The sequence below is a fragment of the Lithobates pipiens genome, unplaced genomic scaffold (genome assembly GCF_037356315.1).
Source record: "Lithobates pipiens isolate NorthernLeopardFrog02 unplaced genomic scaffold, aLitPip1_a1.2 Scaffold_8, whole genome shotgun sequence".
Lineage (NCBI taxonomy): Eukaryota > Metazoa > Chordata > Amphibia > Anura > Ranidae > Lithobates > Lithobates pipiens.
The window spans coordinates 268,474,285-268,489,594 of NW_027507903.1; the positions used below are offsets into that span (position 1 = coordinate 268,474,285).

At 40.2% G+C, this 15,310-nt stretch overlaps 1 protein-coding gene across 19 annotated transcripts in view; it reads left to right on the top strand.

The window, feature by feature from the left end:
• PPFIA2 (PPFI scaffold protein A2) overlaps nt 1-15,310 on the top strand; it is a 588,582-nt gene that overhangs the window by 484,628 nt on the left and 88,644 nt on the right. For 13 of the 19 annotated variants that reach the window (XM_077471924.1, XM_077471910.1, XM_077471912.1 and 10 more), the window contains 5 exons: nt 2,917-3,154; nt 3,389-3,418; nt 4,618-4,748; nt 10,013-10,188; nt 14,637-14,730. In XM_077471924.1, coding sequence (XP_077328050.1) covers nt 2,917-3,154; nt 3,389-3,418; nt 4,618-4,748; nt 10,013-10,188; nt 14,637-14,730 — 669 coding nt within the window. The remainder of the gene's footprint in view (nt 1-2,916; nt 3,155-3,388; nt 3,419-4,617; nt 4,749-10,012; nt 10,189-14,636; nt 14,731-15,310) is intronic. The other 6 variants (XM_077471911.1, XM_077471917.1, XM_077471916.1 and 3 more) reach the window with 1 other exon arrangement.

Below are 15,310 nucleotides of genomic sequence, written 5' to 3' on the forward strand. Positions count from 1 at the left end.
ATCTTACAACATTTATTATACAGTATATATATCTATGGACACATTCAAAAGAAACAACTAGTGGCCTTAAAAAGGACAAAAGTGAGGAAATATTATATTTAATTGTTCCTTTGCAATGTGAGTCCCGCCTTGCATTCACATTTTTTATTTTCTCCCTGAGACTTAAAGTGGCACTAAAGGCAAAATAAAAAATAATATACTTGATCTCTTACTAGCATTAAAGAAATTGTATGGTCACAGCATACACTTTCTTTTTTTTAACATGAGCATTGTAATAACATTAAAAACAATAGTTATTTTTCAAAAAATCTTTTGTGAGTTCTGCATGTCTCCTGCTGGAGTCTAAGGACTTCATGGTACCTTGCCGCCTGAAAGCAGCGATTCTTGTACTGACTCCGCCTCGCTCTGTAAACTGTGTGACACAACAGTGCTTATTCATGGGGCTTTGCGACTATGTTACAGAATTCAAGAAAGTAAATGAATGTGTGAGGATCTTCATAAAGTAAGTTTACAATTTTCAGGATTGCTCGGATAAATGAGAGTAGGCTAGAAATGATTGAAATACAATGTGGAAATGAATATATCATTTTCAATTTTGATCTTGGATATGCTTTAATGGATCCATCTTTGTTTTTCTGAGTTCCCTCTTTAACTTTTTTTTTTGTATACTTGTATTATTTTTCAACTTCCTTTAACAAACCAAACTGTGCAAAAAAAGCAGAGGGTTGAGACAAGCCAATTACCAATGACAGGTGCCTGCAATTGTCGGCTTTTATTCATTTGTTAAAACCTTTATCCCAAAAGGAAAAAAAAAATCTGTAGCTTCAAGTTAGCTGGAGTTAAAGCATTACTAAACCCACAACAGTAAAATCAGTCTTTATATGCAGTAAAGCATGCTTGTTATACTCACTGTGGTACTTAAGGGGTTAATCCTCCTCATTGTGTAAATAGGCTGTTTGATCATGTCTTTTCTCAGATCTCACCCCTTTTTTTCACTGTCCCCAATCCATCTCCTGATCAGACAGAGCCTTGGAGTCACAGTTTGGTGTGTATTGCTAGAGAGTTTTTTGTTTTCTTGGAAGGGTGCATGTGATCAGCACAAGGCCAATCAGCACTGTCCAGAGTCAGGGGTCCTGCAGCCTCATAGGACAGTCTGAGTAGAATGAAAACTCCTCTTATAAGCTTTACGCAGACACTGATAGAAGTCACAAGACTGCTATTTACTGCTGAAGAGAAAAGGTATTTAGCAGTTACATTTTCATAAAATAATTGCACTTCCATATTCTGTGTACTGTGGGAGACCAGATATAATGAATGCAGGGCCCTGGGTTTAGTAACGCTTTAAGCTTTGAGTTGTTAGGCACTTACTTAAGTGATACAGAAGGAAAAAAATAAACAAACATGTCAAACTTACCTGCTCTGTGCAGTGGTTTTGCATAGAGAAGAACAATTCTCCTCTTCTCGGGTCCCCCGTCGGCACTCCTGGCTTCTCCTCTCTGCCAAGTAACTCTATAGCAAGCTGCTTGCTATGGGGACACTCATGCATGCTCGCTACCAAGCCAGCACAGTGTGTCCATTTGCACACAGAGCGTGGCTTGGCCTTGTCCCCTGCTCCCTCCCACTGACTGTGATTGGTGCTTTGTCTCAGTCAATGAGGAGGGAGAGATGCGGGAGAGCAGCTGCTCTTGTGCAAATAGCTGGATTGAGATCAGACTCAGGTAAGTGTTGAGGGGACTCGGGGGGAGGCTGCACACAGCAGGTTTTATATCTTCATGCACAGAATGCATGAAGGTAAAAAAAATCAGCATTTAAAACCACTTTAAATCATCTAAATCTGCAGTCCATCTGACATTATCCTCTCCAGACAGTGTGCTGTCATAGTGTGGCTCTGTTGCTCCTCCATCAATGGAGGAGCCACTCTAATACAGGAAGTGTGTTACTGGCTACATCACTGGGTGAAAATAAAGGGGAAAAAAGCCATAAAAAAAAAAGAAAATGAATGTAGCCACCACATTTAAGGATTGGTGAGCTACAAGGTTACATTTTTTGTACTTTAAATGCAACATTTTTCTCAGTATTTTTACTTGATAATGAGCATGGTTAAGCCAATGTGTTTGTATACTGATGAGGTTGAGTTGAAAGTGTTTTAACAAAAATAGTTTAGTTGGTGATTTTAATAACCCATTGTGTGTACTGTAATGTTTAAAAAATTTAGAAGATGGCAGCAAATTTCAGTATCTAGAAGGATAGGTGAGAAAGGAGTCGGTGGGTGCAGATGCAAAACTGTCGAGATATCAGCAGGTAGAATTAAGGTACAATTTAGTAGGTAGATTTAGTGACCCAATATTTCGATGGCCCATTTGCAAAATATTGCATTTGTATCCTGCTGTTAGATTAAATCATTTTTAATTGTTAGCCAAATGGAGAACACAAGCTACTGCTTGGATGTTAAATCGTTGGATAGTTAGCGCTCATGCATTTAGTCTTTTGGCCCAAAACAGGCTCTTCATCTAGTCTAGGTGACAGAAAGTAGTCAATAAAAAAATGCATGCAGATGTGTAATGCAGGGTTAAATTGGTTTACATTTTCTGAAAGCTGTAGACAGAAGTGATTCTTGCTCCTCAGGGATAGTAATGAGCTAAGTAGGCATGAAATCTTGGCACATATCTTTCAGCCGAGTTACACAAACTATGTTATGATCCTGCTCTCTAAGTGGGGAGATCTGTCGAAAAGTCTCTGATGCAATTGATGTAAAAAAAGACCTTTAATTATGTACAGACCTTTCATAGACACAGGTTGAAGATGGAATGGATAAATTAGTTCTCAGCACTGACAGACCAAGATCTGAGTTTATTCTCTCTTTTGTGGATATGGCACTTGCATTGAAAATAAATGTTTTTTTGTTTTTTTAACCAGGCTCATTCAGGAAGAAAAAGAGTCTACGGAACTAAGAGCAGAAGAGATAGAGAACAGAGTTGCCAGCGTTAGCTTGGAGGGACTTAACTTGGCCAGAATGCACCCAGGTACCTCTATAACTGGCTCAGTGACCGCTTCATCGTTAGCAAGTTCATCACCTCCAAGTGGACATTCCACACCTAAACTCACACCACGTAGCCCTGCAAGGGAAATGGATCGCATGGGAGTCATGACACTAGTAAGTTGCGAATTTGACATTATTTTACAGCTTTTGATTCATGACTACAGGTTTAACGCTTCCAACTATTTTTCAGAAAGTCACTGTTGCTCTCTTTTGTACATTGATATCAATTAGATTGCTTCATAACAAACATACTCTGTTAACTAATTTTAATGTTTTATTTTTTGTGTGTGGTCTTTTACTACCACTATTCACACTAATGCTGTTTTATTTATTTTTTTGTAAATTTAGCCTAGTGACTTGCGGAAGCATCGACGAAAGGTAATGTCATTTTTATATTTAGTAAACCTAAATCATGCTTGGAATAATGACCACGTGTCTATGTTTTAGAGCTGGATTCATTCTGAAACCAAACCAGGCAAATATTCAGTTCACTGGCTTGGATGTTTATGGGCATTCCACAGTAATATCTGTCAATGGACCTGCATATTGGAGTGATTTCTGTATTTATCTTGAACATTTAAAGATATTTTAGCATTTAAATTGTTGTGTAACTATCAACAAAATCATGTATAATGATTTTAATGTATCACTGGTAGTAATTTGTTACGTTTACCTAACAACTAATCTTCAATTCAGATTTTAAATTTTCACATGATAGTATCAGAATTGATAGCTGTTGTAAAGTGTGTGTGTTTGTGCTTTGAAAATGAGCTCCCTGCAATTTAGCATGAAAGTTCTCCAAGTAAGTGTCCTGTTTTTTTGATAAGGGAAAAACTTGGAAGAAGATCAGGACAGGATAATAAGCCACAAAGGTGGTTTGGAGGTTATGATGGAGAATTACTAGCAATAAATGGATACTGTAAAGCCAGCCATATGATTTGATTACCAAATGCCTTCAAAATTGAAGGCATTTTGCGTTGACATCACCGGCTTTTAGTTGTAAGTTTTACTGTAGAAATGTTTCTTCTCCCAAACACTAGCAACGTCAGCCTAACTCAAATTTCACCGGATTAAAAACTTTTAAATATAATCTTTCAAAAAGCAAATGACATGAGGATAGATTAAAAAAGGAAGTAGTCTTCAAAACAACTTGAAAACATCTTATATTTGCCTTGTGCAGGCACTTCCTATTATAGGGTGCCAACTGTTTCACAGTTGTGCTCCTGTGTTATCACCCCACCATTTACTACAATTCTGGTGGAAGGTGGCCATGCTGATACACATTGTTCAAGATTGATCCACTCTGGAGCAATGTTGCATACAAAATAGAATATTAACTACATGTTTTCTAGATAATTACAAATAAATACCAGAATCCATGTGAGAAGTTAAAGTCTTTTTTGGCCTTTTTTTTTTAAGTTGACAGTTGTTTCATAGACTTATAGTAATCTAATGCAAAAATATCAACAATTAACATTTTAAGTTGTTTAGATACATTGTTTATATTCAGTACAGAGATGGCATATATAATTCATAAATTAGTTTGAACATGGCTTAACCAATATCTCCTGTTTCAGATTGCAGTTGTAGAAGAAGATGGTCGCGAAGACAAAGCCACGATAAAATGTGAAACCTCCCCTCCATCAACACCACGAGCCCTCAGGATGACTCATACTTTGCCATCTTCATATCATAATGATGCCAGAGGGTGAGCTGTGTACCACTTTCTTCAAACTGCACTCTACTTAACCACTTGCCAACCAGCGCACGACGATGTACGTCGACAGAATGGCACGGGCAGGCAAATGGGCGTACATGTACGTCCCTTTAAATTTGCCGCCCTGCCATCGGGAGCGCGCCGCCGCCGGCGCGCTCCCGCACTGGTCAGGACCCCCGTGAGTCCGGTCGCGGGACCCCCGGACTCGATCGCTGCGGGCATCCCCGCGATCGTCTCACGGAGCGGCCGAATGGAGAAGTGCCGTTGTAAACAACATTTCTCCATTCTGCCTAGCAACTAGTGACGCTGATCTCTGCTCCATGTGATTGGAGCAGAGATCAGTGTTCACTAAATGAAAGCCCAACCCCCCCACAGTTAGTAACACACCCCTAGGAACACTTAACCCCTACACTGCCACCCACTGGTTCACCCCTTCACTGCCAGTGTCATTTACACAGGAATCACTGCATTTATATAGCAGTGATTACTGTATAAATGACAATGGTCCCAAAAATGTGTCAAAAATGTCCGATGGGTCCCCCACAATGTCGCAGTCACAATAAAAATTGCTTATCGCCGCCATTACTAGTAAAAAAAAAAATAATAAAAAATTATTAATAAAAATGCTATAAAACTATCCCTATTTTGTAAACGCTATAACTTTTGCGCAAACCAATCAATAATCGCTTATTGCGATTTTTTTTTACCAAAAATATGTAGACGAATACGTATCGGCCTAAACTGAGGGAAAAAAATGTTTTTTTTATATATTTTTGGGGGATATTTATTATAACAAAAAGTAAAAAAATAATGCGTTTTTTTCAAAATTGTCGCTCTATTTTTGTTTATAGCGCAAAAAATAAAAACCGCAGGGGTGATCAAATACCACCAAAAGAAAGCTCTATTTGTGGGAAAAAAAGGACGTCAATTTTGTTTGGGAGCCACGTCGCACGACCGCGCAATTGTCAGTTAAAGCGACGCAGTGCCAAATCGCAAAAAGTGGTCTGGTCTTTGACCAGCAAATTGTTCCGGTCTGAAAGTGGTTAAATAACATCCCAGGAACTATATGGCTGTATTATATTCAGGTCATGTTAACAAGGCCAACAGAAGCAAAATCAGCTTTATGGTCTTAAAAAAGACCTTTACCCCACCCCCCCATTTTTTCTTTCAAAACCCCTGCTTACCTGGTTGTGGGTCCTGCACAGTAAACATGCTCATCAGCCCAGCATATCCAGCAGTGTCCTGCCGAGATCCTCTTTCTTTCTGTCCCACACTCAGTCCCTCGTCAGCATCTTCAGTTGTGATGTCATCGGGAAGCCATCGGCTATTCTGGGTTCAGGCGGTGGCTTTCCCAGTGATTCGCCACTAGGCCTACCCCGTTCTCTTTTCTCAAAGAAAGCTAAAGTCTCCCAGGAGATATGTGACATGCATATCCTAGGAGGCACTTCAATCATCCAATCATGTGCAAGAAAAATGCTATTTTCTGTGTTCCTTGCATGTGATTGGCTATTCTTTGGAAAGTGAAGCTTCTACTCATTTAGAAAGATTTGGAGCAACTGCATTTGTAGAGTGCACATTCTATTTACCTTTAGTAAATCAACCCCAGAAAGTCAAAGACATTTACAATTTTACAACTCTTACCAGAACAAGAGTTGATGATAAATCTTACAAGGAAACACCATTTCACTCTGAAGAAAATTCTCTTTTCGTGGTGAGATTTCTCACTGATCAAACAGATCTGTATGGAATTTTTTCACATATCCATAGTGGACGAATTTGCCCATTCCTTTTTTTTTTTTTAAAACACTTTTTATTGAAGGATAGCATGTACAGATATCTCAAACCACATTTGTACAAACCCAATGTATGAAGCTATGATACAAAGCTATGAAGCTATGAAACCCTATGATACAAAAGCAGAAACTCACAAAAAAAAATTAACAACAAGAGAAACTGTGTTTGTGCCCTTTCCGGGGGTGATCTATTTGTGGGCCCACCAGGGGGGTCTGGGTTGCTTGTTTGGTTAGCCTCCATTTTCATGGTGGGGTTAGTAGGTTATTTTGTCTGTGTTCCCTATTATCAGGGTTTGTCTTGAGCAAGGAGTGTTGTTGGAAGTGGCCGAGGAGAATTATTATGGATCTGGATTCGTGAATTGAAATGAGTTTGAGGCAAGGGGGCTATTGCTTCTCATAATTAGTGAGGTCCATTTGAGTGGGTCAGTGATTATGGGATTCTGCCCATGACCGGGTTGAGAGTGTGCAGTTGTGTTAGGCTGGGTGTGGAGAGCTGAGCTTGTCGGGAGGGGTCGGTATTTGGGTGGGGGGAAAGGATCGGTGGATTGAGAAGGGGGGTTGGGGATGGAAGGGGGTTGGGGAGTTGTTCTCCCCTCCCGGGGCTTGAGGTACCTTTTTGGAGTTTTCTTTCGGGGGCTTTTTGTGTTGTCTGTAGTTATTTGTGGGTTATAGCTGATTTTGGGCTATGTTTGTGATCCAAGAAAGCTAGCATAAGTCGGGGTGGACCTGAAGTGAATCCAGCAGGCCCATTTTTTGCCAAATTTTGCCGGTGTGTCTCGTGAAATGTGGATCAGCTCTTCCATTTCAGCTGATTTGTTTATTCTGTAAATTCATTCTTTAATTGTTGGGGCCTGGGGGGAGCTCCACTTAGCAGGAATACATTGTTTTGCTGCATTGATCATGAACATTGACAGGGATTTGTGATATGTATTATGTGGTTGGAGAGAGTGATGTAATAAGCACTGAGCCGATGTGGGGTCTATTTCATAGGAAGTCACTTGGGAGGTGATTCTGCAGACCTCTTTCCAAAAGGTTTGTAGTGGGGGGCAGGACCACCATATGTGTAAAAGTGTACCTTTGCTGTTTTGGCATCTCCAGCATGTGTCTGGAGTGGTCGGGTAAAGTCTGTTTAATAGGGCTGGTGTACGATACCACCTAGTATGAATCTTGTAGCCATTCCCTTGGGTGCTTACATTTAATGTGCCTTTATGGATGTTTAGAAAAATTCTTTCCCATTGATCATCTGAGAGCGGGAGGTCTAGGTCTTCTTCCCAGCGTTTACAAGTGGGGCTTGTACTGGGGTGCACGTCTTCGAAGAGAAGGTTGTGTGTGAGGGCTATTAGGTGCCGTTGTGGGGACTTTTGGGAGCAGAGTCTCTCAAATAGTGTTAGTTGTCGGGAGCATTTGTGATCTCTGTCTAGAGATTTAAGAAAATGGGTGATCAGCAGGTATGTCCAAGGGGGGATGGGGGCTTGTCTAGTTGTTCAGCGATAACCGAGGTGGGTTGAAGTCTACCTGCGTTGAAGAATTAGCAGGCACGGGTTTGTTCCTGTGGCTAATTGGTGGAGAGAAAGTAGGGGGACATCCAGGAGGGGAATCTGGGTTTAATTTAACCGCTGTCAGTGGACTCGGGATCGCTGATATGCCCGTTTTGGTGCATATTTTTTGGAAGTAGCGTAGTGACGGTCCGATTAACGGGTGTTGTCTTAGAGATGGCAGAACGTGTTTCGGGTTCATCCAAGGGATGGAGCCTAGTGGAATGGGTGTGAATGATGCTTCCAGTCTTTGGATGTGAAGTGCACATTCCAGTCGACCATTTTGGATAGGTGGACAGCCTTGAAGTAATTGGAGGTGTAAGGCATTGGAAGCTAATTCTAGGTCTTCGGCTTACCCAAAGGAATCTGGAGCAGATGGTTTTGTATGTCTTGAAGAAGGCCGGTGGGACGTGTATGGGTATAGCTTGTAGTATGTATAGTAGTCTCGGCAGGGCATTCATCTTTAGTATGGCAGCCCTGCCAAACCATGAAAATATGGGTTTGTTCCATTTGATGGGGTCAGTTTGTTCAGGAGGGCCAATGATTCTTTGTATATAGGACGGAAAGGGTGGAGGGGATCTGAATGCCTAGGTATGTTATTGAGTCGTTCTTCCAATGGAATGGAAAATTGTCTCTGCATTGTGTTTTAATTTCTGATGGGAGGGATATGTTGAGGGCGTATGATTTCAAGAAGTTGATTTTGAGGTTGGATATGGATTGGAAGGACTGGAATTCGGAGAAAAAGACTGGCAGGGTTGTCAGGGGTTCCGTTAGAAACAGTAGAATGTCATCTGCGAACGCTGCGTATTTAAATTCTTTGTTCTGCGATCGAATACCTTTGATGTCTTGGTTATTTCTCAGTTTCTGTAAGAAGGGTTCCAACGTTAGAACAAAGAGGATCGGGGATAGGGGGCACCCCTGCAAATTTGCCCATTCCTGTTGCAGAATTGATCTAGTAAAATTTTTCCTGTTTTCTGCAAAGCTAGAATGTTTTATATGTTATCAATTTAAATGATGATTTATTGGAGAGATTCTAGGCCGCTATTTTCATAGCATGCCAGGCCAGAAACTGTCACCAATCTACCTAATTAATTTAGAGAGGTTAGAACTATTGATTAATATCAATGGAAGACATTTATGCCAACTTACTTAATTCTTTTGTTTTTAAAAATGAAGCTTAAAGCCAGATAAAGACTTTCCTTTTGTGGCAGCCTTGAATTGAGGGGCACTCGGATATGCAAACTTCAAACAGCTGTTGTGGTTGAGAGTTAGGCCCCATTAGTTCTCAGTCCTTGTGCTTAAAGCATATCTAAACTCCCTGCTCAAAAATATTTTTTTTTTGTTGATGGAACCAGTCCAAAAATAGATATTTGGCAGCTGATGAAGCAGTGACTGCTGAATACAGAAGGTAGCAGCTGGCATTCCACTATCCACACTGCTTGGCGCGGATAGGGGAATCAATGGATTTCTCTTGTTCAGCCAGGATACTAGCATTCTGGCAAGACAAACAGGTAAGTTTAGCTGTTGGCCGATTACTAAAATGGGTGGCCTTTCTATCCATTAATGAGGATTAACAGGTATGAGGGAGCAGAGCCATATTCTCAACAACCGATGCTGGTTTGGTATTTGCATGATACAGAACTCTGGTTTCAGGGATTCCTGGAAGCCCAAATGGAAAACTTTCATACCAGTAAAGTTTCACCAATTCCCTCACTTCAGGTACACTATGATAAAAAAAAACCCTATAAGCAAGGTCAGTCACTACCACTTACAAGAAGATGCTAAATTTTCTTTGACGTGAAAAAAGAAAGCTATTTCTTCTGGCCCCAGGATGTAAACACAGCATAAATTCAGCACAGAACCTGTATGCTGTTAGCGTATGATTTGTAAATATTTTAAAATCCTTCTTTTCATTTTTTTTTTGTAGAAGTTTGACTGCATCTCTTGAACCTGATGCCCTTGGTCTAGTCAGTGCCAACAGCAGTCAAGACTCTCTACACAAAGCTCCAAAGAAGAAAGGAATTAAATCATCCATTGGACGATTGTTTGGTAAAAAAGAGAAGGCAAGACTTGGACAGCTCAGTAAGGAGTATGGCCTCCAAGGTCATTGTTCTTTATATGGATTTTGTTATTTAGAAATAAGTTTCTGTTCTATCTTTTGTATTTAAAGACACACTATGCTTTGTGTGCGCAGGCACAAAGGAGTCATTTTGCATAAAATTTAAAGTGTTGTATTAGAAATGAGTAGGTGTGTTCAAACATTGAACAATGGCACCAACGGCGTCTCACTTTGCCACTTCTGTGTTAATGGCGATTTCCAAACACAGTGCTAAAATTATTATTAACAGTAGTGAATATATGGTAAATTACCACATGCAATCATAGTAATCATCATAACTTAATTAGTTTGTTACCCCAACACTTCATATTTCTGATATGTGACTGCTGTACCATGTACTTGTATGAGAAAGTATCCGATTCTCTTTGTATTGCTTCCTTTATGTGAAATCCCTGGTGCTCTTGCTAGTCCCCTTGCTTTCCTATTAAAAACTGACCACAATAAGCAAGCACACACCATGGTCAGTTCTCTAGCTGTGCTGGAAATTCAGTGTACTCTCCTCCAATAATTGGTCTATTTCTAGCATGCCCCCACTGCACAGCTATTCACTGGCAAGCTCAGTGTCCTGCTGCTTCTACTCCCCCAGCTCTTATGCAGCTGAGAACAGAGGGAACGTGATCATTTACAAAAAAAAAAGGTAAAAGGTGTTTATAATGTTGTTTTTTTTATATCTATACAAAAATATTTTGTCTTTCATTTATATTTTAAACAGAGTGGGCTGTTTTACAAGGTGATCATTTTGAATCACTTTAAACCAGCATTGTTTTGAAAAATAACTTTAGCATTACCCAAAAAAATAAATAATGTAATTGGATGTCAGGATTACCCAACCTGTCTCTTTTTCAACCTGTTTACTTTAATTCGGTGTGTCAGCTTCAGTATGTCAGCCTGTCAAACACATGGGAAGCACGGTGGGGGGAGTGAAGAACAGTGGTTGAGAGCTTAAACAATGCAGCTCTTTGGAGAATAGACAGTAGAATTTTGCCAATCTGAATGCTTTATTATTACAGGAACTGTTTATATTTATAAAATAACTAGTTTTCACCTAATAGACAGGCTGTGGAAGAATATTAAAACAACTAAAGTTCTTACAGTTATAGTTCAGATTGTACAGTAACAGTTTCTGAAAGTATAATCTTAGTTAGTTTTCAGCGTTGATATATTCATTAAGGCTAGGTTCACATCTCCGACATACAGAGAAATGAGCTGCACTTTAGCAGATGCATGGATGCATGGGGGGTATCATTAATTCTTAATGGTGCCCCAATGCATAGGCAAGCGCACACATTTATGGTGTGGTGCAATTTTACAAAAGGGTCAGAGATGTCTTTCCCACATTTTTCGAGAGTAGAACATTTAAATTATTTGGCTGCCCAAATAAAGTGTGATACACACCACAAATGCAAGAGAAAAGAAGAATGCAGCTGTGCTAACAATGATTATCCCCCATATGCGGGAACCTCAATTAATTTGTGAATTTCCCTAATGATTAAACATTAGTAAAGGTGAAGAAATAAATTAATAAATGAATAAATAAATTGAAATTGATCAATACATTTATATAAATAACATTAATTCATATAAATGTTCATAATAATAAATACAAATAAATATGTGTACATATAGAAGTGAAAATATAAATAAAAATAAATCGTGATGAAAATAACCAAAAACCCAAAATTAATGAATTAAAATTATAGTCCAATCAATATTTAAGCAAAACGTGCAATCTTCCGTCACCAAAAAGTTCAAAACACTGCTAAGAATGCACACTTACCAGAAGGCAAGCGTTTAATAGCTCACACAAATTCCACAGCAAATTGTTGGATTTTTGTTTTGTAATTATTTAGTAATTCAAAGTAACCCTGTGCCACTTTCCAAAGGATCCTTACTCAACTATGCATTTTTAAACGTGTACCTTAGAGAAGTCTGTGTCTTCCATTGCATTTCATGTACTATAGTTTCAATGCAGGAAATGTCAAGTGAGGACACATCTCTACAATTGTGCATAAACAGGAACAAAATACACTCCAGGGATATAATTTCAGTAGCCCTGTGGGGTTATATTTGTTTGTGTGTGTGTGTGTAAATATATAAAATATAGTATATACAGTTATTATATTTTATTATATATATATATATATATATATATATATATATATATATATACTGAGCAAAATTATAAAAGCAACACTTTTGTGTTTTTTTGCCCCTATTTATCATGAGCTCAACGCAAAGATCTACAACTTTTTCTATGTGCACACAGACCTATTTCTCTCAAATATTGTTCACAAATCTGTATAAATCTGTGTTAGTGAGCACTTCTCCTTTGCCGAGGTAATCCATCCACCTCACAGGTGTGGCATATCGAGATGCTAAGATGCTGATTAGACAGCATGATTATTGCACAGGTGTGCCTTAGGCTGGCCACAATAAAAGGCCACTCTAAAATGTGCAGTTTTATCACAACAGCACAATGCTGCAGATGTCGCACAGATGGAGCAAGCAATTGGCATGCTGACTGCAGGAATGTCCACCAGAGCTGTAGCCCTTGAATGTAATGTTCATTTCTCTACTGAAAGCCGTTTCTAAACACATTTGAGAGAATTTGGCCGTACATCCAACCGGCCTCACAACCTCAGAACTTGTGTAACCACACCAGCCGAGGTCCTTAACATCCAGCATCTTCACCTACAAGATCATCTGAGAACAGCCACCCGGACAGCTGCTGCAACAATCAGTTTGCATTACCAAAGAACTTCTGCACAAACTGTGAGAAACTGTCTCAGGGAAGCTCATCTGCATGCTCATCATCCTCATCGGGGTCTCAACCTGTAAGCAGTTTGTCACCATAAACAACTTGAGTAGGCAAATGCTCACATTCGATGGGGTCTGGCACTTTGGAGAGATATTCTCTTCCTGAATGAATACTGGTTTTCACTGTACAGGACAGATGGCAGACAGCATGCATGACATTGTGTGGGTGAGCGGTTTGCTGATGTCAACTTTGTGGATCAAGTGGCCCATGGTGGCATTAGGGTTATGGTATGGATAGGTGTATGCTTTGGGCAAGGAACACAGGTGCATTTTATTGATGGCATTTTGAATGCACAGAGATACCTTAATGAGATCCTGAGGCCCATTGTTGTGCCATTCATCCACGACCATCACCTCATGTTGCAGCATGATAATGCATGGCCCCATGTTGCAAGGATCTGTACACAATTCCTGGAAGCTGAAAACATCCCAGTTCTTGCATGATCAGCATACTCACCAGACATGTCACCCACTGAGCATGTTTGGGATGCTCTGGATCGACGTACACGACAGAGTGTTCCAGTTCCTGCCAATATCCAGCAACTTCACACAGCCATTGAAGGGGAATGGACCAACATTCCACAGGCCACAATCAACAAACCAATCAACTCTATGCAAAGGAGATGTGCTGTAATGAATGAGGCATATGGTGGTCACACCAGATACTGACTGTTTTTCAGACCCAGCCCCCAATACAGTAAAACTGCACATTTCAGAGTGGCCTTTTATTATGACCAGCCTAATGCCGCATACACACAATCAGACTATAGTCCGCCAGACAATCCGCCCGTGTGTGGGCTCCAGCGGACTTTTTCTTTCCAAAAGTCCGGCGGACTTAGATAGAAGTTTTGAGTCCGGCGGACAATCCGGCCGTCTGTGTGCTAGTCTGCCGGACTTTTGAAATGAAGGGACTTGCCCACACACGGAGAAAAGTCCGTTCATTTTGAACGCGGCTCCAGGTAGACGGGATTAGCAAAGGAGGTCAATGTCGCCGCCTCCATCGGCGAGTTTGACACCTTCTAGCCCCATCACCTGGTATGGACTTAAAGGGGAAGCCCTACGCCGAAAAAACGGTGTGGGGGTCCCCCCCAAAGTCCATATCAGACCCTTATCCGAGCACACAGCCCGGCCGGTCAGGAAAGGGGGTGGGGACAAGCGAACTGGGGGGGGGGGGGCGGTTTGTCCGCCGGAAAAGTCCAGTTGTGTGTGGGCAGGTCCGCTCGTTCGGAGAGTCCGGCGGACCTCCTCTGCAAAGTCTGGCGGTTTGTCCGCCAGATAGTCCGATCCTGTGTACGCGGCATTAGGCACACCTGTGCAAAAATCGTGCTGTCTAATCAGCATCTAGATATGCCACACCTGTGAGGTGGGCGGATTATATCGGTAAAGGAGAAGTGCTCACTAACACAGATTTAGATTTGTGAGCAATATTTGAGAAAAATAGGCCTTTTGTGTACATAGAAAAAGTCGTTGATCTTTAAGTTCAGCTCATGATAAATAGGGGCAAACACAAAAGTGTTGCGTTTATAAGTTTGCTCAGTGTATATATATATAAACTGTGATTACCTAACTGATCCTTAATAAAGACAGATGTTATTTATGTAATTCTTGACAACAGGAGCTTTCATGGATATAGACCCTGGGGCACAGGACTATCTGGGGTTGAGTAAACTTGGAACTCAAGCAGAGAAAGACCGAAGGCTGAAGAAAAAGTATGTAACACTTACCAATGCATATAATATTATAATTTTCTTATGCAATTTTTACTTTCCCAAAAACTGTGTCTCTGATAGGAACCTGTCATAATAAAAAAAATGAGAGCTGCTGCTATTGCTTTGCAAGTTCAGGGCTTTTTTCTCTATTGTTAGTTATTAGTGAATCGCTGACCCAAAACATGAAAATAATTTACAATTCCCTACTTAAATGGCAGTGTACTCTGCAATTGAATATCCCATTTTTTGTGTTAACAAGTTGCTTTTTTACCTTAAAATCTGAAATAGGTAAATACTATACATATTTACAGTTTGCAGTTAAACTAGTTAGCTGTGCCTCATCTGTTCATATCAGGATGAACCACGCCATATGCTAATGACATATCTATACTCTAATGTAGAAGGTGTCTCCACGTTGCTAAGCAGATTGTCAGACATGCAAGTGCTAGATATTCAACACTGCGTAATCAATAGATGATTACTGTCATCACTAATAATTGCATTTTTATCAGGATCAGATGGTGACTATGTATTAATTATTTATTATCAGCAAAATACTTCAACAGAACTGTCATGGAAA